This window comes from Pollicipes pollicipes, unplaced genomic scaffold, assembly GCF_011947565.3.
Source record: "Pollicipes pollicipes isolate AB1234 unplaced genomic scaffold, Ppol_2.1 Scaffold_3216;HRSCAF=3773_pilon_pilon_pilon, whole genome shotgun sequence".
In the NCBI taxonomy this organism is placed as follows: domain Eukaryota; kingdom Metazoa; phylum Arthropoda; class Thecostraca; order Pollicipedomorpha; family Pollicipedidae; genus Pollicipes; species Pollicipes pollicipes.
In genome coordinates this window covers 4,007,766-4,030,552 of record NW_023596251.1, presented here as the reverse complement: position 1 = coordinate 4,030,552, position 22,787 = coordinate 4,007,766, and the positions used below count along the sequence as shown (strand labels likewise).

At 49.9% G+C, this 22,787-nt stretch overlaps 1 protein-coding gene across 1 annotated transcript; it reads right to left on the bottom strand.

Annotated features, from left to right (window-relative positions):
• Positions 1 to 999: 999 nt before the first annotated feature.
• On the bottom strand, positions 1,000 to 14,609 carry LOC119091022 (VPS35 endosomal protein sorting factor-like). The gene is made up of 11 exons (XM_037213743.1): positions 14,444 to 14,609; positions 12,954 to 13,038; positions 12,140 to 12,250; positions 11,144 to 11,273; positions 8,996 to 9,106; positions 7,799 to 7,881; positions 5,322 to 5,452; positions 3,543 to 3,701; positions 2,051 to 2,207; positions 1,296 to 1,465; positions 1,000 to 1,009 (listed from the first exon to the last, which is right to left on the bottom strand). Exons 1-11 carry the CDS (start codon positions 14,476 to 14,478, stop codon positions 1,000 to 1,002), a joined length of 1,182 nt encoding a protein of 393 aa, XP_037069638.1. The 5' UTR covers positions 14,479 to 14,609.
• Positions 14,610 to 22,787: the final 8,178 nt, after the last annotated feature.

Sequence of the window (22,787 nt, the reverse complement as noted above, 5' to 3'; positions counted from 1 at the left end):
GTAACGTCACACGCACCGCTCACGGGAGGGAGGCACAGCTGAGGGGGGGGGGGAAAGGGTGGACGGCGGGGGAGCGGGAAGGTTGGAGCCTCCGCCAGTGAAAGCTGGCCGGGGAGAAGAGACCGGCAGGAAAGGACGACGGGAATTAATCGGCACGCAGGGGAGAGGAGAGGACAGGGTAAAGGAGAGGGGAGAGGGCATTGTGACATAATGACAGCAACATAGAGAAGAAAGGGCAGGGAAGAATAAAGAAGACAGTAAGAGAGAAAAGTACCAACATACGTAGTGCAAGACATTCTACCGAAAGAGGGCGCACGGAGCGATGGTAGAAAGGAATCACCGAGTACATGGGGATAACCCGGTGGTGACTAGGAAGAGAAACTATATGACAGGAGAGGCACGTGAGCATGGAACACACTGCAGCTGATCCGGCGCCGTGATGTGGCCAACCAACCGGCCGTGCCTCGATCAGTGCTTCGGTGCACTACCGCTAGCGACGGCAACGACAAGGCTTGTGCCGTCGATACGCGCACGACAAATGATAACATACTCCAACTTTCCGCAACTGATTTCGAAAAAAGCACGTCGCCCGCGAGGTGGAGCCTGGGCAGACGAATCCGAGGCCTGCAGCCGTCGGCGGTGCTCACATGCGTCGTCACAGGCGGCCACGGCCGACACGAAGAGCTCGGCGTGGGAGGTCAGCAGGTCGAGCCCGGACGATCGCAGCAGAGCCATCAGCAGTCTGGCAACACGCCAACACCGTCACCGCTCGTCACAGTGAGCAGCCGCCAGAAATCAGACGACAGCCCCGCAAACTGAAGCACAGTTGGCTTTCCAATGGCGAGTGGCTGGCCTGGCCTGCCAGCCGACATCCGCAGCCCCACCCGGCTGCGGGCGCCGGACCTGTATGAGCTGTGGCGCGTCACAGGTCTGGGAATTCAGCTTCGGGATATGTCAACCCTGTGCTAGTCGGTGATCCAGGCTGATTACCAACACATCTCAGTTCGAGCTGCACAATGGCGAATGAGTGGTTTTGTCCGCAGTATATCTAGCAGCATTTGTTTCAGCTTTGCAGTGATAAATGAGTTTCCCTTTTTCTCATAAGATCGGAGCAATGAGAGCCCTACATAAAAAACCCGAGCCAACGAGCTTAGTAGACCTTCCACACAACAGCCTAATGACGAGCATAGTCACCAGACGGCAGCAAGGTGACGACTACGGACGACATCGGCTCCAGGCGCGTATGCCTGCTGCCCGCAGCCGGCCGCGACAAGCCCTCGTGTCCCGGTACCCACGTGCTGTGCATTGGACGCTGCTGCAGCAGCTCGGTCAGGAAGCGACCGCGGCGGTCTGGTGCGCATGCGCCGACAGCCGAGCGCAAGCACCACTGGATGGCGGGCCCAAGCGGCGGCGAGACGCTCCGCGACGATGGCGTCCTTTTCACCGCCGAAGTTCCCGTCTTCGGCTGCCAAAGTGCATTGCAAAGTAAAGGTATTTCGACTTAAGACGGCGCCGGTTGCATGTATGTGATGAATCACATCCACGCGAAGCACGAACAGAAACTGCAGGAAAAAATATAGCAATACATTCACAATGTCACTTAAAATCCCAGTGTCACTAAGTGTCGGGCCTCCAGTTCGTTTGGTTACAAATGAGGCCTAATCAGGTTCATCCCCAAGGTCGCATTTAGATCGCACGCACACCCCCAAAAGCACAACAAATTTTGTCACATGGAGGCCTCCAGCTCTCCCGGGCCCCACCACAAACATGCACAGAAGCGACACACCACAGCGTAGCGCACCCCGCAACACGCACCCGCTGCTGTAGGTGCGTGATCTCAGAACCCACCAACGAACATGTCAGTCGTCACCACGTCCAGCATCCGCCCGCTCATCATCTCCGGGCCTTTATCCTCCAGCCTGTCAGGCTTTTGCTCACCGCCCTCTAACAGCCAATTACGCCAATCCGCCCGCTGCCCCGTCCGTCAACTCTCTGCCCGCTGCCACCGCCCCCGTCAACTCTGCCCTTCCCCCACCCGTCCGTGACTCACGCAGTGCAGCAGGACGGCGAGCAGGTCTTCGAGGTTGTCCGCGCGGACGGCGGCCGGCGCCACCCGGCTCAGGTAGCAGCGGGCGTAGCCGGCCGCCAGCGGTGAAGCCAGGCCCCGCACAGCCGTCACCAAACGACGCGCCGCCTCCTCCGAGCCGCTGCACCGCACGGACCGGGGTCAGACGGACACCAGCAGGGGATCAGACGGTCACCAGGTGGGGAGGTTGGGTGGCCAGAGAAAGGCCGGCGTTACGCGGGCGAGGATTTGGCTGTTCGATGTGAGACGCGGGACATGCGGACGGTGTGGGGCGGGCAGCTCAGGCATCAGCGGGGTCCAGCGTCACACATGGGACGAGGGGCGTCTGGCGTTGGAAGGCGTGGGCTATAGGACGCCGAGCTTCAATAGCCGACGCAAGACGTAAACCATTATACGAATGTAACACGGACATGAAAACAAACACGAGAGGTAGACGGACATAAGCAATCGCGTCGGATGCGCTAGTTGATACAACAAGCCAACAAATACGCAGACATCAGCCATCGGACTCGGGGGGGGGGGGGGGTCCGAGGCGGGCATCGGAGTGGATCTCACGCACCACACAGCGGGCGTCGAACGTACGTCGCACACCGGCATTAGACATGGCGCCGATGAAAAAAACAGTACAACATTAGACAGCCATGAGTTAATGCCATCACCATACACGGACACCATCAGCCGTCGGCCCTCCGGCCGCACAGACAGCGATGCAGCGTCAGGCCTCACAACACAGACGGCGGTCCAACGTCAGGCCCCTCCACACAGACGGCGGTCTAACGTCAGGCCCCTCAACACAGACGGCGGTCCAACGTCAGGCCCCTCCACACAGACGGCGGTCCAACGTCGGGTCCCTCAACACAGACGGCGGTCCAATGTCGGGCCCCTCAACACAGACGGCGGTCCAACGTCAGGCCCCTCAACACAGACGGCGGTCCAACGTCAGGCCCCTCAACACAGACGGCGGTCCAACGTCAGGCCCCTCAACACAGACGGCGGTCCAACGTCGGGCCCCTCAACACAGACGGTAGTCCAACGTCACGTCCCTCAACACAGACAGCGGTGCAGCGTCAGGCCTCACAACACAGACGGCGGTCCAACGTCAGGCCGCTCAACACAGACGGCGGTCCAACGTCAGGCCCCTCAACCCAGACAGCGGTCCAACGTCAGGCCCCTCAACACAGACGGCGGTCCAGCGTCAGGCCCCTCGACGCAGACGGCGGTCCAACGTCAGGCCCCTCAACATATACGGCAGTCCAACGTCACGTCCCTCAACACAGACGGCGGTCTAACGTCAGGCCTCTCAACACAGACGGCGGTCCAACGTCAGGCCTCTCAAGACAGACGGTGGTACAACGGCAAGCCTTTGAAGATAGACGTCCGCTGCGAGTGTAGCGCGGGACGCTGGCGCCGGCTTAGCCGAGTTCGCGCGGCCTCAGCGGCCTTTCTGCTCCCTCACCCGGGCTTGAGCAGGTCGTAGCAGCGCAAGACGGCCATCTCCACGTACAGCCGAGCCATGAGCTCGCGGATGGAGGAGATCTTGTAGAACCAGTTGCGACATGTTTCGCGGCCGCCCTCGCTCACCAAGTCGGCGCCGGGCCGCGCCACCGTCGCACCGCTGGGGGAGGCAGGCGTCAGTGGCCACAGCTCGACTCGGAGGGGCCCGACGCACGGCAGTCACAGGGGAGGGTGGTCAGCCGCACTCTCCGCAGCAACCAGGCGCAGCTCTATGTGACGGCTGAGACGAGGTACTAGTTTGACGGATGGCACCAGCTTTGGATGACAGTCCCCGCCCGTTGCCCCCGCATGTGCGCAGCGTTTCGACCAATCCATTCTTCGGCCGTTGCGAGGCGTTATCGCGCCCCAACAGGGACTGGACCGTGTTCGGCGCTCAGCCATGTGTGCGTTACGACCGGAAAAGTCTCCTTAGAGTTGTTGGACACAGATTTTCTATAACGCCGAACAACAGGAAGGCTGGAACAAGGCGGGTCTCCGAACAACGGTCGGAGAGTCATCTGGTCGAGCTATTGCGTAGATACGAAAACACCGGACCAAGTTCACAGTCCCGGCAAGTATACCACCCATCAAAAGATTATGTCACAAACAAATGACATCTGCATCAATCCTTAAATAACAAAATGGTTCACCTATTTCGAAAGGGAAGCGAGCACATCACATCCTTTTGTTGAAGCGTCAGCGACCACCTTGGCTACACTAGCGTTCGGGGGGGGGGGGGGGGGGGGCACTGCGCAACCGGGACTCAAAACCGGACCTTCGTGTGAGAGTCCAACGAGCTAAGCACTTGACCACTACGGCCCCTTCTCCCACTGGCGAAAAGCATCGTTCCAAATATCGATCGGACCCCTGCGGTTATCCAGACGGGCACATACGCATTGTGTCCCCATAAACCCCGGCATCACGCGATACCGCCAGGTTACACGGACCCACATGTGCCGGTGTATCCACGAATACATCCATGATCTCGGCACGACCTGGCGATGTCAAACTTCGTCAGCAGACCCGCCGTCTAAGCCAGCACAGGTCTGCTCGATCACCTCGACACAAGCGCAATGGCGGCCAGTTACGATACGGTTACTGGCTGTTTCGCTGTGATAGTAAATTACGCCACAAGGCAGGAGACGCAACAAGTGATTGTCAAGTCGGCATTCTCTGCACCAACTGCCCACTGATATCTGTCACTGGAGACTTAGGCACAGAAGACAACCATTTTTGTTTGGCCGGCACACCCAAAAACGCTGTTCGTGCGAAAAACAAGCACAAATGCCGATAATTCCAGGTACTGTGATGTGATCTTTTGAAAATACCTTACGTATATACCACAAAATAGAGTTTGTAGATCACGCAAGTGTAGCTTGCGCGGAAATTCTAATCGCTGGTAATGACAAGTAATCCCATCATTTGTAAACGCACTCATACTGTATGAGCACGCTCGGTGGACTCAACATGTGCAGTCATAATAACAGTAGCTCGACACTCAACAATATCCATAACACTCTGAACGGACGGAGAGCAACTGTCACCGCAATATCTCGCGGTTTGCACACACTGACCTCAGGAAAAATGCCCCAAGAGGCCCTCAATAATCTCAGCAATAGGAAAGTCAACAGCCAGCACCAATACCCCACGTGGAAGTAGCTCAGTAACCCCACGCTCTCCAGCGCCGTTTTCAGCAGCGCCGACCTTCAGCACAGTTTAACAATTTGCCCCTCTTCCTCACCTGTTCTCGCGGTCCTTGGAGATGACGCGGTTGTAGACGAGGTTGCCGAAGACGTCCAGGATGTCGGTGACCAGGGCGAACATGCTGGGGTAGAACTGCGGTACCGACACGTCCTCCAGCATCTTGCAAGCCTGCGGCGGAGAGGTACTGCTGATAGAGCGTGTGATACACGCAAACACCCATGTCGTGACATAACATGGAGGAGACAGGCCGCGGCTGCAGTCTCCACCTACAGATGATCACACCACTTGACAATCCTGTCCTACCGATGATCACACACTTGACATCCCGGCTACAGATGATCACACACTTGACATCCGCCTACAGATGATCACACACTTGACATCCGCTTACAGATGATCACACACTTGACATCCGCCTACAGATGATCACACACTTGACATCCGCCTGCGGATGATCACACACTTGACATCCGCTGCAGATGATCACACACTTGACATCCGGCCTACAGATGATCACACACTTGACATCCGCTACAGATGATCACACCTTGAACGGCCTACAGATGCTCACACACTTGACACCCGCCTACAGATGATCACACACTTGACATCCGCCTACAGATGATCACACACTTGACATCCGCCTACAGATGATCACACACTTGACATCTGCCTACAGATGATCACACACTTGACATCCGGCTACAGATGATCACACACTTGACATCCGGCTACAGATGATCACACACTTGACATCTGGCTACAGATGATCACACACCTGACATCCAGCTACAGAGGATCACACACTTGACATCTGCCTACAGATGATCACACACTTGACATCCGCCTACAGATGATCACACACTTGACATCCGCCTATAGATGATCACACACTTGACATCCGCCTGCAGATAATCACACACTTAACATCCATCTACAGATGATCACACATTTGACATCCATCTACAGATGATCACACACATGACATCCCTCTACAGAGGATCACAGACTTGTCATCTGACTACAGATGATCACACACTTGACATCCAGCTACAGATGATCACACACTTAACATCCATCTACAGATGATCACACACTTGACATCCATCTACAAATGATCACACACTTGACATCCCTCTACAGAGGATCACAGGCTTGTCATCTGGCTACAGATGATCACAGACTTGACATCCGTCTACAGATGATCACACACTTGACATCCCTCTACAGAGGATCACGGACTTGTCATCTGACTACAGATGATCACACACTTGACATCCAGCTACAGATGATCACACACTTAACATCCATCTACAGATGATCACACACTTGACATCCATCTACAAATGATCACACACTTGACATCCCTCTACAGAGGATCACAGGCTTGTCATCTGGCTACAGATGATCACAGACTTGACATCCAGCTACAGATGATCACAAACTTGACATCTAGCTACAGAGGATCACAGACTTGACATCCAGCTACAGATGATCACACACTTGACATCCATCTACAGAGGATCACAGTCTTGACATCCAGCTACAGATGATCGCACACTTGACATCCAGCTACAGAGGATCACAGACTTGACATCCGGCTACATATGACCACAGACTTGACACATTCCACCAGATGACCAAAGACTCCACACCTGCTAACAGATGATCACATAATCCACACCTGCCAATAGATGATCACAGACTCCACACCTGCCAACAGATGATCACAGACTCCACACCTGCCAACAGATGATCGCAAACTCCACACTTGCCATCAGATGATCACAGACTCCACATGAGCCTACAGATGATCACAGACTCCATATCTACCAACAGATGATCACAGACTCTACACCAGCCTACAAATGACCACATGCTACAGATGATCACACACTCCACATCCGCCTGCACGCGATCACAGACTTCACCATGTACACAAACGCGGTGTTTCCAAGAATGACGGTGACGTCTGCCACGTTGACACGGCCCCAGCGGCCTCCGACGTGACTAACCGTCGTCGCTACAAGCAAGGTTCACCGCAGGATAACCGGGACAACCAGAGGCATCATAGATGCATCCTACATGGACTGTGCCCACAGCGAGCAAGTGTGAAGGGCATCCCCGGTATTATTCGTCGCGGTGCCAGCACTGCCAGCAAGGCACGCGCCGGGCGAAGTGTGCCTCTCCCCGTGCGCACCTGTGCGTTCCTAGGCCACTTGTCATGAGGTCACGTCACCGGAGTCTGTCAGAGGCGGCCTCAGCACCAGCTGCTGAGAACCGAACCAAAGACCTTTCCAACACCAAACGGCGGTTCGAACACACCGTGCCACCGAAGCGCCGGCCAGGGGCGGCAAGAGGTTCCGGGGCCCGCGTCCCCAGACTAACCACCTTTGCACCCTTTGGTCGCTAACGATTCCCATCCCTATCACGACGCCCACTGCCGCGTGCGTCCACGGATGTCGGGACGCGCTGCAGGAGCTCCAGGTGGCCTGACCCAGAGCCGCTGCCTACCTGGATGACCAGCTTGAGCGCGCGCACCCGCTGGTCCGTCATCCACGCCTCCTGCAGCTGCTTCTTCATGCGGTTCGTATGCGCTGTGGGCAGGAACCGCGGCAACTTGAGTGCCAGACAGGGTCACTGGTAGGGAGCACCGGCGAGGGGGCGGCGAAACAGATCGCACCCACAGGTGACAGATGCGTCGGGTGTGCCGTGAAGTTGTAACAAGCCAACTTCACGATCGCCCGGCGATAATTCGCTGCCATGAACGGGTCGTACCAATGACATGAATTATGATGAACCTACTGATCATGAGTCACAGTCAAGACATTGCTATCCCTAATGTGCTGCAAATTGTTTACTTTTAGAAAAAGCCGCTTCAAATCATAAAAGGAACGTTAATACTTATGAAAATATACGTCACAGCTGGATCACTGGCCACGTGACCAACAGGTTCATGATTCAGCAGCACTAGTAACTGCACGTCCGAGCCGCTCATCAGTCCTCCTGACATAGAGATACGTCACGAAACTAGCCTATTGATGCCAGAAAGTGACACCCCATTAACCTCATTGCCTGAAGAAAGGCTTCTTTGTCCATTTGGACTTATAGGTGGTTATCTTTTCTGACACAATGAGTGGTAAGATGTGTTACATAAGATGCATGTACTAAGATGCATTTAGTAATATGCATGCACTAATATATGTTTAGTAAAATGCATGTACTAAGATGCATTTAGTAAGATGCATGTCCTAAATTGCATTCGGTAAGATGTATGTATGTGTGTATGTATGTATATATATATATACATATATATATATATATATATATATATATATATATATATATATATATATATATATATATATATATAGTTACTCCACACCGTTCGCAGCAGCCCCGTAGCCTCGTGATCTCTGTACGAGCCGCCGAGACGGCGCCGCGTTCCACACAGCAGCGGTCAGCCCGCTCACCTAAGACCTGGTGCTGGGTCAGCTGATCCCTCACCTATGACCTCGTGCTGGGTCAGCTAATCCCTCACCTATAACCTCGTCCTGGGTCAGTTGATCCCTCACCTATGACCTCGTCCTGGGTCAGTTGATCCCTCACCTATGGCCTCGTCCTGGGTCAGTTGATCCCTCACATGTTAACTCGTGCCGGGTCAGCTAATCCCTCATCTATGACCTCGTTTTGGGTCAGCTGATCCCTCACCTATGACCTCGTGCTGGGTCAGCTGGTCTCTGACGGTGCTGTCCTCCGGGGCTGGCTCGAGCTGCGCCAGCCGCGCCCGCGCCTGAGCACGCCCCGTCGGCCGCACCGACACTGACGAGCGGACCGGGTCATATATACCGACACTGACGAACGGACCGGGTCATATATACCGACACTGAGGAACGGACCGGGTCAAATATACCGACACTGAGGAACGGACCGGGTCATATATACCGACACTGACGAACGGACCGGGTCATATATACCGACACTGACGAACGGACCGGGTCATATATACCGACACTGAGGAACGGACCGGGTCATATATACCGACACTGAGGAACGGACCGGGTCATATATACCGACACTGACGAACGGACCGGGTCATATATACCGACACTGACGAACGGACCGGGTCATATATACCGACACTGAGGAACGGACCGGGTCACATATACCGATACTGAGGAACGGACCGGGTCATATATACCGACACTGACGAACGGACCGGGTCATATATACCGACAATGACGAACGGACCGGGTCATATAAACAGACACTAAGGAACGGACCGGGTCACATATACCGACACTGACGAACGGACCGGGTCATATATATCAACATTGAGAAACGGACCGGGTCACATATACCGATACTGAGGAACGGACCGGGTCATATATACCGATAATGAGGAACGGACCGGGTCATATATACCAACGCTGACGAGACCGGGTCATATATACCGACACTGAGGAAAGGACCGGGTCATATATACCGATACTGAGGAACGGACCGGGTCATATATACCGGCACTGACGAACGGACGGGGTCAAATATACCGACACTGACGAGACCGGGTCATTTATGCCAACACTGAGGTAAGGAAGGGGTCACATACACCGGCGCTGAAAAACGGACGGGGTCATATATACCCGTACTGAGAAGCGGACCGGGTCATATATACCGATACTAAGGAACGGACCGAGTCATATATACCGACACTGACGAGACCGGGTCATATATACCAACAATGAGGTAAGGAAGGGATCATATACACCGGCACTGAGGAACGGACCGGATTATATGCACCAATACTGAGGAACGGACCGGATTATATATACCGATACTGAGGAACGGACCGGATCATATATACCGGCACTAAGGAACAGACCGGGTCATATACACCGATACTGACGAACAGACAGGGTCATATATACCGACACCAACTAACGGACCGGGTCACACATACCAACACTGACGAACGAACCGGGTCATATATAGCGATACTGAGGAACGGATCGGGTCATATATACCGACACTGACGAACGGACCTGGTCATATATACCGACACTGACGAACAGACGGGGTCATATATACCGATACTGACGAACAGACGGGGTCATATATGCCTATACTGACGAAGCGATGGGGTCATGTATACCGATACTGATGAACGGACGGGGTCATATATACCGATACTGACGAACGGACCGAATCATACATACCGATACTGAGGAACGGACCGGGTCATATATACCGACACTGACGAGACCGGGTCAAATATACCGATACTGAGGAACGGACTGGGTCATACATACCAACACTGAGGTAAGGAAGGGGTCACATATACCAACACTGATGAAAGGACGGCGTCATATATACCGACACTGACGAACCGATGGGGTCATATATGCCGACACTGACGAACGGACGGGGTCATATCAGTGTCGGCGTATGTGACCCCGTCCGTTCCTGAGTGTCGGTGTCGTACAAGTCATGTTAAACGGGCGGGATCACATGCACCGACACTGAGGAACGGCCGGGTCATGTACACCAATACTGAGAAACGGACGGCGTTACACGTAGTGGTGGGGGAGGTAGAGCAACAGTGCATATTAGGAAGAACAATATAATGATCCGGGGGAGAGAGAGGGGGGGAGGGCAGATGGAATAGGTGGGGTATTACACTGATACTGGAGAGAAGGCTGGGACATCATTAGCTTTCGAACAGAGAAATGTGTTGTACATTATTTGTGATGACCTGATAAGGGGTAGGTGCTACCGCGCATTACACAAGTGCTAATGGTTAGCAACATCACCAGATCGTAGAACAGCGACGTTTGCATTGTTGGTACCACTGCCACTGACCGGTGTCACCACCGCTGTCCCGCGAGGTGGTGACGGTCACCAGCTCGGACGTGGTGAACTGGGACAAGATGGCGCGCCGTGCTGCCGGCCAATCGTCGTGCGCCGCCTCGTCACGTGACATCTCGACAGGCTGAGGACGCATGTCAAATGACGTTTAACTTCGGCGATCTCGGCTTAGCTATGACGCTCGCCGGGCGCCTCGCAACCACATGTACAAGTTGTATAATCTGAAGGTCAACACATGAGTACCTTCGATGGAGCGCCAGTGCTGTCGGCACAGTAAATTGAAAAATTTTCCCTTTATTTTGGCATGTGATGTTTAGAGATGAATCTTGATCCAAGTTGCCTTACCCCGCAACATGTCATTAATATCTGATGGCACCTGTCTGTTCACATCACTGGATCAGGTTCACATATAAATACAGCAAACGGTTTTGAATCAAACCTAGGGTTAGGGAATCATGTCACTACTTCAAATATCACCAGATCCAAACAACTTGACACCTAGATATCGCAAAACAATTCATCAGCTCAAACTCGAAACTACCATATTTATGTGCAGATCGAATAGGAATATTGAAGCCACTATGACATACTCGAAGTCTCCGAAGATAAAATCTCCTATTATGGGTGTGTGTTTGCATGTCAATTTTTGTTAAGTTCAACATCAATATGGTTATTCGGTGTCGCATTTATGCCTCTTCTTTCATTTTCAGACTATGTCTCCACAACATCAGTTATGTTGCACATGTCTGTATCATGGGGATTTGAGGAATGTCATATATCCTACACTTAATTTTTGCATGTTAATGACATCAACCAAGGATGCAAAATCCAATAAAGTTACTTGGGAAAAGCCTGTCTGGGGAGTAATGAGCAGTGGGTTTTGTCAAAGGCAGTCAATCTCAACAGCCCGATGGAGAGCTGTCACTGTACAGCATACACGATCGACTACGCTCGGAGAACATCAGCAGCACGCCCAGATCGGACAGAGACCTGTTCAGGGTCGTCAGCTGCGTCGACGGCGGCCATCATTGAGAGAGGATCACTGCCTTCCATCAGCTGAGTCAGCGGGTCGCCGACGGTGGCGCCACCTTTTCCGCGCCACTGACGAAGAGGGCTCGCTTCAGATGGGCGGCATTGGCCTCGTTAGTGGGGATGGTGCCACACTGCCACATCATCAACATCGCAAATGACAGTTGTTTAAAAAACAAGTATTTCACACTTGTTGTCTGCTCCTGTGTCATTCAGGTTATCACAAAATGCAGCCACCTCAATGATACAGGATACAAAATGCAGTCATGGTTTTGTTGTGATCTACTTCATCTGCACGCAAATAATCATGCGATTGATGCAGAGAATGCATCCAAAATTGCTTCAGATCATTGCCTTATTGATATGAAATGCATCCATCTAAGTGGTAAACATTAATTTTTGCTGATAACACAGTAATATGTTACAATCACATTTACAGAGTTACAGATCATACATCATGCCTGAACAGTTACAGATCACATGATTAAAGTCAGACATTCAAGGTCTTATCAGTATCTAATTGCTTGCCAAATCCCAATTGCAAAGCAACAAACAACTGGTTCCTTGCTCTGACCAGCAAATTAAGGCTGACTGTGTGTTGCTTAAATATTTGCTATCCATCTCACTTGTGCATTCCAACAATATAACACAGGGATAATTGCTTTTTTTTGCAAAAGCATGTCTTATAAATGGCCATGCACTTATCAGATTAGAACCAGTAAGTATAAACACAAAGATGCACTGTTTGCACAGGATGACCTGTACCATTACTTACATATATGCTGGATAATGGGTGAGCATCTGTTTCAGTGGAAAACAGTGGAGCATGTTCTCTCTGATAGTCCCTGGTACAGAAATAACTGAAATAAAATAAGAGAACACAGCTCAGATCATGGACAGGGCTCAAGGTTCTTCAGAAGTATTCAATGGACCCATCAGAGTGGAGGACTGGCCAGAACAGGCCATGATTCTGTGACTTAGCATATCACAATAGCAGAAAAGGGCATATGATCATTTTTGATGGGATTAGATAAACCTGCATAATACCCATCCCCTGCTCTAGTTGCCCACACATCAGTGCTCTGAGCCTAGCACACATGCATCAAACTCTGCCCAGGCAAAATTACTTAATTTTCACATCATTTTTGCTTCAATAAATGTCTTATAAGTGATGTTGCCTACAATCATCTTTCAAACATAATATGTTACTTAACATGCATTTCTATGCTCAGCTAATGGAGCTTTGAGCTCTCAGAATTATGTGGTCATCCACTGAAATTGCTGCAATGATTGCACTGCTTCTCTGAGTATGTCAAGCACAAGGCCTATTGTTTGTGTCTGAGGCAAGCCTCATGGCAGGATAACTGTTCAAAATGTATTTTAAAATAAATATTGTGTAACATTTCTAGCATACCAGCATCATCGCTGCTAAAAGTTCAGTGCATGTATGCTGTAAACTTGGAAGGTCAGAGTCACAATCAAATTCAGCACACAAACAGCAAGTATTTCATGGAGTGATAATTTCATGAAACTAATTTTAGGTTAAAATGCTCTAAATAACCTCCCCAAGTGTAAAACAATAAAACAAATCTAGATCAAGCTAAACTGGCCTGAGTTTGGCACAAAACAGCAAGGTCTGGCATGGTTATCATTCATTGACCATGAGGAGCCTCTGCAGTAGATGGATTTTTATGCATGCTTGCCTGCATGTAGTAAGATGTTTGTGCATGACCCTACCTTACAAGGTTGCTAATTAGCCCAAGCTTTTACCAATTAAAAAATGATTCAATCCAAACCTTTCCAATTAATGCACTTTCAGGATCAGACATGAGGCTAAGCAGTGCTTGTTGTGTGAACCTTGAACACTGACATCTCATTGACCAATGTAGGTCATCCACACATTTTGATGACAAAAGTTCAATGTGCCACAGTACTCTGCACAACACCCCGCATCTGCCATCGCCTGATGCTTAGCACAGCTACTGCAGTGGACTGCAGACCACACATGCCAAGTGCAAATAGTGAGCACTTACAACTAGAAAGCAAAAACTTAAGCCTGCTGCACCACAGGTGGGTGGATTGGAAGCCATGCCCTCTAACCAACTGAGCTATCTGGACAGGCTGTGAATGATCACTTTATAGTGCTGATTTTAGACGCTGTATGACAAAATATCCAAGGGTGCTTTCCCTACAAGTCCACACCGTGACTCAGTATAATACCCCAGAAATCAGGACAATTTGCTGAATGAGTCTTTGGACCTTTACCTCTTACTCTGAGACACTTTGGAATCCGCTGACATGTTACTATAACGTTGTATGTCTTCAATATCTATTAACCCTTGTCAAAAATGGAGCGCCGGACTATCGACGAACGTCGCTGCGAAAAGGCGGCTTAGACCGAACTATAAACCCCATATAAGCGCAAGGCATCCACCACCGGCAAGCGAACCAGACCGCGCACGCATTGCCTCGGACGAATGTAAACAAACGTCACCGGTCTTTCCGCTGCCATATTGTTTGAAGGGATTGTACATGAAACAAGAAAAGCCCCGGCCCCGTTCGATCTGTCATCAGCACGTTTGTCAGCTGGAATGCGTCACGTTATGAGTGTTGACGCGTTTGATATGTGAGGTGACGGGAAATTTTTTTGTCGTTTTACCATACCCTCTGCTTTTACTTTTTACTTCAAATCACGGTCGCACTCGATCTGTTGTCAGCACGTTTGTCAGCGGGGAATGCGTGACGTCATGCGCGGTGACGGTGCGTTCGATGTGGGGGCTGACGGGAAAGATCTTAAGCCTTACTTTCTCTTCTTCCTTTACCTTTTACTTTAGACCTCACGCTAACTCTGGCTTACCGCCGACACCACTACGTGCAAAGTGGTGTTTGGAAGCATGGCTTTTACATGGTGTAGGAACAAGAGGGGGGGGGGGGGGGGGCAGGGGGCCATGGGCCCTCCACTTTTCAATGTACGGGGCCATCAGTGTTAACTGCTCCCCCCCCCCACTTTTCAGTTAAGGGTTGTGTTTAGCTCAATTTTGCACTACATTCAACATACATGCCTATTTACCTATTTCACTAGCCATCTTCCTCAAGCTACGCCATCTTTTTCGTTTGCTTATCGGCCATCGCTTACTGTCACAGCCACAGGACGGACGCCGCACGACCTGTGGAGACTTACACCCCAGATAACCCGTTCGTTGAGAAGACCCGTTCGTTGAGGCTGTTGTTGTTATGACTTGTGAGCGCGCATGTTCAAAACCGTATTGCATAGTTGTTTTTTTTGTCATTTAATGGTCCAGACTGAATCTTGAACATTTTAAGACGAACATGAATTAGCCATGTCAATATAACTTTGAGACCCCATTTCATCTACCATCTACGATCAGGGAGTTCTCAATATCTCTGAAGAACACATAAAAAAATGGAACTGGAATCTACGTGACAATCAATGGACCGACTGCAGCGATCAGGGATGTTGCGTCAATGAGGGTTCCTGTGCCGACCTAGGGCCAACTGCGCGGGTCAGAAGGCCTCCCGTGTCAGAAGGGGAATAATGTGATCTGACGTATCCTTCTAAGGGCCTTCGGATCGACCAGGAGATTCCGCCCCGTGCGACCAGAATGACAGGCAGAAGACACTGGCTATCTTTTGTTGTCGGAAGGAACGGGAGGACCCTTCAGTCCCTGACCGGAAACGGCAATATGACTCTGGCGTTCTACCCGAGGGGCCCCTCGCCCCGAAGGAAACAAGGGGCCTCAATATTGTTGAATAGAGAGGGTCGCGATGCGTAACAGACGAAGAAGGCCATCCCAGGTTGGCCTTAAAACGTTCATTTTTCAGAATGGATCACTGAAACAAATGACATCAAAAGGTCCGAGCATGCCCTCCCGCGGCCTCAAGAGCAGGGACAGCGATGGGCTGAGTTGCAGCTTCCGTAAAACCAAACGGTGTCAGACACTGCAAGTGCCATGAGACGGCGGGCGCCGGGTTTATATGTCTTCCGGACAGGAAAATAGTTACAGAAACACAAGAAAAGAAATTCTACTTTTACTCTTCCAGTTCCAACACCAGATTCCAGCGCCACTTCACAGTGCTTTAAGGGCCAGCCCGTTCATCATCAGTCTAAAAATGATGCGTAAAATATCGCCCAGACTGCCTTCTAAATGTAAGATTTGATGTCCTGAGGCATTCAAAAGATATTTCCTTCAGAAGTGTTGTCATTTTCGGCCACCCGCTTGCCACGACTCAGTATAAGCTGTTGGGCCGATGCTATGCGGCCCACGAAGACTGCAACGCCTTTCGTCGCAGTTTTTGTTGCTAAGGTTTGTGAGCGTGCATGCTCAAAACTACGTCACATAACATGCATGGCTAAACGATTTAAGGGCTTAAAGATAATTATTTCAGAAGCGTCATCATTTTTGCCCACCGGTCGGCCATGGCTAAGAGTTTGTCGCTGGGCTAAGCCTGGTCCACGTTCCCCATTACCAACAGCTGTCCACAAGCTGCAACCTGTTGTCGCCAGAGGTAAGTGCGTCACAACTGCTCCCGCGGCTTGAAGGTTTGTCGCTTATGTATGGCGTAGGTATTTTCGACGTCATAGGTTGGTACTCCAGTTGGTACTTCACCCATGAGGAATGCGACCTTGGTGTCGGGGTTTTTGTTGTTAAGATTTGCGAGCGCGCATGTTAAAAACTATGCTAATGAATTGTACTCCTTTTCGATTCTGACTGAATTCTGAACATTTCCAGACAAACATAGCTTGGCCATGTTAACACGCGCTCGGGTGGGGATCAAATTGACCCCCCAAAGGTTTTTCCAGAATGGTTTCCGAACGGCACGGCGTAGCCGCGCCAAATTTTGCATAGCTGTAGACAATTGAATAGCGGATCGTTTGGCATCAAAAATTTAGATGTACCTTGTAAGGTCGCTGACGTATGGGACGTCAAAGTCAGGCCATGGTTTCAGCGAAGGCAATTTTTAGGGAATCCTTCAATCTGATCCAACGGAGTGTTAGACGAGGCCATACATCTCTGAGATGTTTTCTCAGACAGCACAACAATTGAATAAGCAGATTAAATTGACCTAAGGTCAGGTATGAAGGTCGCACCAAGGTCAAACCAACCTGTTTTGTTACTCTAGGGCTTGCTGTATGGGATAGTTTCTGGCGCTCATTTCGAGTTTATTGAAAGCAAAAACCGCATTATACATCTCCCATGGACTTCTTAGACGTCAGAACAGGTCATTGGCCTAAAATGACCTAAGTCAACATTTTGTTTTAACAACATACCGCCTAGCGTAGCTTTCGTCGCTTAGTCAAATGCCAAACTCAAAGCAATGCTGTATGATTTTGGTCACTTTAACCTTCAAAATGTCAAAAAAGGTCACTGACCTTGAATGGGAATGTGGCCTTTTGCTCAGAATGGTTATCTAGGTTCTGGAGGCACTTTGGAGACCAACTTGGAACTTGACCTTGTTTGACTTTTTGACCCAAAGGTCATGACCTAGGAATCTGAAAATTCGATCTGAGTGAGTTCACGTACAGGTCAACACACCCTGTAAATTTGGTGTCTCTAGCTTTCTTAGTTCCCGAGATCTCAGGTGGGGTCAAATTGACCCCCCCCCCCCCCCACCCGAGCGAAGGGTGTATAGCCGGCCATCCAGGCGCGTGTTTAGACACATTGTTGACCACTTGACCTGCAAGCAAATGTTCATCTTTACATTTCGATCAAACGCATTAATTTGCAATCTACCTCGCGAAATCAACGCCTGATATCTGCAGTTTTTTGACTCCATAATGAAAAATTGACCTCACGGTGTCTTCTGGTTTGTGGTCTGGTTGAAAGGTAAAAATAGCAATACAGCGAAGAAAACTGTGTACCCTTTTTTGCAAGTAACCTAGATCCAAGATTTTTCGGTGGATGTCAACATAAGAGGAGCTTTTCTCAACCATTTGATCTCCCTTGGCAAGGCTCTGGCTACGCTCCTGCCTACGGACAAAAGCAGATCAAGTCGGCTGCGTTGAATGCTGGGCAACTAAATGTCCGTTAGGCCAATTCATACCTTGGGCAGGCAGCTTCTCAGAAGCTCTTTTTTGAGTTGGTGTGGTGTAAGGAAAGATAACTCGGAATGCTGTTGCAGGTGTCCAACATATGTTTTATACACCAGTTAGTAGAAACACTGATACAGAAGTATGCAACAAAACAGGCATACCATCAGTTCGCAGTCAGTCATGCGGGAGACGGCCGGGTCAGGGCAGTGGCCGTCGACGGGGGACGGGAGAAAGGCCCAGATGAAGCTTATATGACGGAAGGGCCTTCATTCCGTGGCCTGGTTTTTAAAGCAGAATATTTCATTTATGGTTTTTGTCACCTTCCTTTTTTGGCGGTGTCTAGCTTCCGATTTTTTTCCCGCCTAAAATGCTGCGATAGGTCTTACCTCTTGAAAAGCATACAGCGAAATGAAGGCGCATGAACCCTTTTACCTTCCGGTGCGGCCATGCCAGGGGTTCCACGGAAGTTCAAACAAGGCGTATATTTTGGCGCGAACAAGATACATAGCATGTGACATGCAACCATAGCATACAATAATGTGAGTTGAAACGCCCTTTCGCTATCATCGGCAATGACGCCCATATTTCTGTCGGACGCGCTGCATCCCTGGTGAATGTCTGACCCCAACATGATGATGTACATATTAGACATCTGAATTCCAACTTTCTGTGCATGCTTATGTGAAACTGACCTTATCGATGACAAACATTTGAGGACGGATGTTCGTGTATCCACGTCACACATTTTCAAAAAACTTGAGCAACGGTATTTTTTTCTACAGTCTTCATCCTTGGCAAACAACTGCAAACAAACTTATCCATACGAACGTGTACGATACAAACAGTTCCGCGCTGAACTTTTTGCAGACTCCTGTTTTGCGTTTTGCCATGCAAGGTTTCTAAGTAAGGATCTTTCACATTACGAAACTGATACCGTACGCAGCTTATCTTGACATACTTCACGCGTGCAAGCTTGTAACTTGCAAACAGTTGTCACACGGCCTTTTCTATGCGTGTTTTTGTCTGGAAGCAAAGATAACACCCTCCGGGTGTCATCTGGTGGCTGTGCCAACGACTCCGTTGAGGTTAAAAGTACGCATGGAAGAAGATCGCACAACAATTCTTCTTGAGACAGAGTTTGCATGCCGAAGTACGATAGAAAAGCATAGGTACGCCAAAGAGCTCGTCATGCAAGAAGTTAATCATGCCAAATGCTACAAAAGATGCAGGCTGTGGGACAAAATTTCCGCCGGGAAACTATCGTAACAAACATTCCGGCAGAGAAGTCCATGGGAAAAGGTCGCATGAGTTTTTTGAAGGTCAATACCCTCCAGCGGTAAAAAAGCGTTGCAAGCATTCACACGTTGCCATGTAGAGTTGTAATGTTAATAATGCGTTTTTACGCAAATACTCACACTTACATGCTGTCCAGAGATAGTTTGCTTCCTTTAAATACGGCGTCAGATGCGTTATTCATTGATGCTGAATGCATTTCGAGACATTAATGCATCTCTCTTTCCTTTCTCCTGGTTATTTGACGAGGAATAAGGCTGTCAGTACAGTGCTATGCTTGTGCAAAGCTCCTCATAGTTGCGCTGGGCAAATTCTAAAACTTTAAAGGGCTCTGTAATACTCAACAAATGTTCATTGCTTAGGTAATGTAATACGCACGTAAATAAAAGCCACGGAAGGAGGGATTGTACATGAACAAGTCAAAAACAGCACAGGGTTGAGAAAAACGATTATCACAGATGTTCGGCGGCGATTTGGCTTAGGTGGCGCCCCCGCCTTTCTCCCACTCCCATCTTGTTGGCAGGGGGATCAGCGCTGACTGTGGCAAATAATACCACGAATTAATTATGCAAGCACTTCTGTAAAGAGGCTTCTGACTCTCCTCCTGCCAAGTGGTACATGAAAAATACAGCATTGTTTATTCCTAGCGGGTCTGGTTTGCAGGTGAATGCAGTGAATTAAAGGCATACGACAAATGGACTAGAGGCTACCGTTTGACGATGACAACCGAGGATATTTATTTTCACTCCTTAACTTCGGGGATCATTTTTTCAATGCAATGGTTTCAGCGCCATCTGCGGGGGGGGGGGCCTTTCCTGAAGAATGGCTTCTAGTTGCCAAATAATGTTGGGCGTCTGGTTCTAAATCTACAATAACGCTCCAGAATTCTTTTAGAGCGAAATCATACCGCATAGGAAATAACCATAAATGCTTCTGGACACGCCCATGTCATACATAGGATCGCACACTTTCTCAGGGATTAACAGTTATATAACTTTAACCCTCACCCTGCTAAGGGAAAGAGTGGTGCACCCTTGCCCCCCCCCCCCCCCCCCCACCCTCCCGAAGTTTCTGAGGATTCATCTCTGGAACGTGCAACCGGACCGAACGCTTCGTTATCCTATGGCTACTCATTGTCTGTGTTTTGACACCAAACGCGTTTCTCTATCAGTTCGAATTCCGAAAGGTGAAAAAGTTGTGGCAATACTGATTGTTGATCCACGGTCAGCCCTGGCGGCGGGCGGCAATGGACGGATCCGCCAGCGGCGCATGTTGGCCAACACTGTTACGTCAACAGAGCCGTACATAATAAACGTGCACTCAAAGTACATCCATTATATATTTATACATATCCATATATACATATATATATATATATATATATATATATATATATATATATATATATATATATATATATATGTATGGATGTATGTATATGTGCGTGTGTGTCTGTGATTATGCTCAAAATCAAATAAGAAAAACGTATGTGTAAGTTGTATGCTGTTAAGCTGCTTTGTTACGTAAACGTACATATGCAACACTGAAGAACGTTGTTTCCAGGAAAAATTGGCATTTGATCTGTCCTAGTAGGGTAAAGTATGGACTTAGAGGCATCAACCTGGCTATTAACCGCAAGATTTCATTGGAGGCAATCCGCCGGGCTCTCTACGGGACTGTTTCTTCCGTAGTTTGGTAAAGACATGGGTCGCATCGACCCCTCCCCATCTCCATGAAAAAGCGGCGAATTGGGGCGAAGGTGAAACGACGCAATACGATGCAGCATCTGAATACTCTCCTGGCTTACAAATGCCGTTGAATACAATTATATCGGTTAGCTCACAAAAACTGGAGGTACAGCTTTTGTAAGCAACGAAATGATCAGGCAGCCTTTACCAGCTGGGAGCGCCGGTTCCAGGCTTATTGCATTGAGCAAACACAGCGCCCATTCAATTGCTGTCAATAGCTGACTTTCCAAACACACTATACAACCACAAATGCCACGGACCGACAAAAGCTCTCGACATGCTGAAAGTCTTTACGGAGAGTTGGTAACTGGACTAGTAGTTTTCAAGCATCGCAACAATTTAGTCGAGTCGCCCATGTCGGACTTCTGACACTTAAGTTGTCAATAAGGTCAAGCATGACCCTCTAGACCTGTGTTTCTTGGATATCAAGCAGCTGAATGAAACTGCATCTGATCAATTGCATGCAACCGCCAGAAACTCCGACCAAGATCATGGAGGACAGTGGTTAGCGGTGTGTTCGGTGTTGCCGGCCTACGTCGGCCCGCCCAGCCCTCTGACCGGCACCTCCGTACCCCTGAAGAGATGCGCTCGCTCGCACCCGTACTCGCCACTGCTGAGATCCCAGCGGGTGACCGGCCAGCGGGACACCCGTAATTGCCGGGGAGCTCCAAACACGACCAACGATCCATCAACGAGTGAAAGGCAAAATAGGGCTGGGTCCATGCCCGTAGCGCACCAACTTCCGTCAGGAAATACACTAACTACCTCAAGTGACATGGCAGTGAACTGATCAATACACTAACTACCTCAAGTGACATGGCAGTGAACTGATCAATACACTAACTACCTCAAGTGACATGGCAGTGAACTGATCAACTCTGACGTGAGCTAAGCTCGCCCACGCGCAGCCCATGCGGATGAGACCCATGCTAGCTCTCCCTCTTATGTGCAGATGACATGACAAAACCAGACCAGGAAGCACGCGACACGAAAATTATTATCCACATAGTTAAGATGATAACATATGGGCAGTCCATCTGGGCCCAAACGGGACCCAATCCCATGCTGGCATGTAGCCATCTTGCCCACCTGCGGCCCGTTTGGATCTGGGGCTATGCCGCTCCTCTTTGATGCAAGCTAGTTTGTACACGAGGAGAAAATATCCAGCCATGCAGCGCAAAGTACAACAATTAATACACTATTGTAAAAGATGGCAGCATATGGGAAACCCATCTGAGTCTAACATGGAGCCCAAAGACTTGCCCACCTACGGCCCATGTTGACATGAGCCCAACTTGCCCACATGCATCCCATATAAACCCCAACCCGTGCTGTTCTCCTTTGTTACGTGCTCATTTGTACACGACAAGGAAAAAATCGGAAGTAGGAGCACAAAGTAGACAGACTAATGCACCTGCGCCGAATATGGTAGCGTATGGCCAGCTCATCTGCGTCCCAGATGGGGCCCAAATACTAGCCCACCTGCATGCAACCTTCACGGACGTGAGCCGACCTA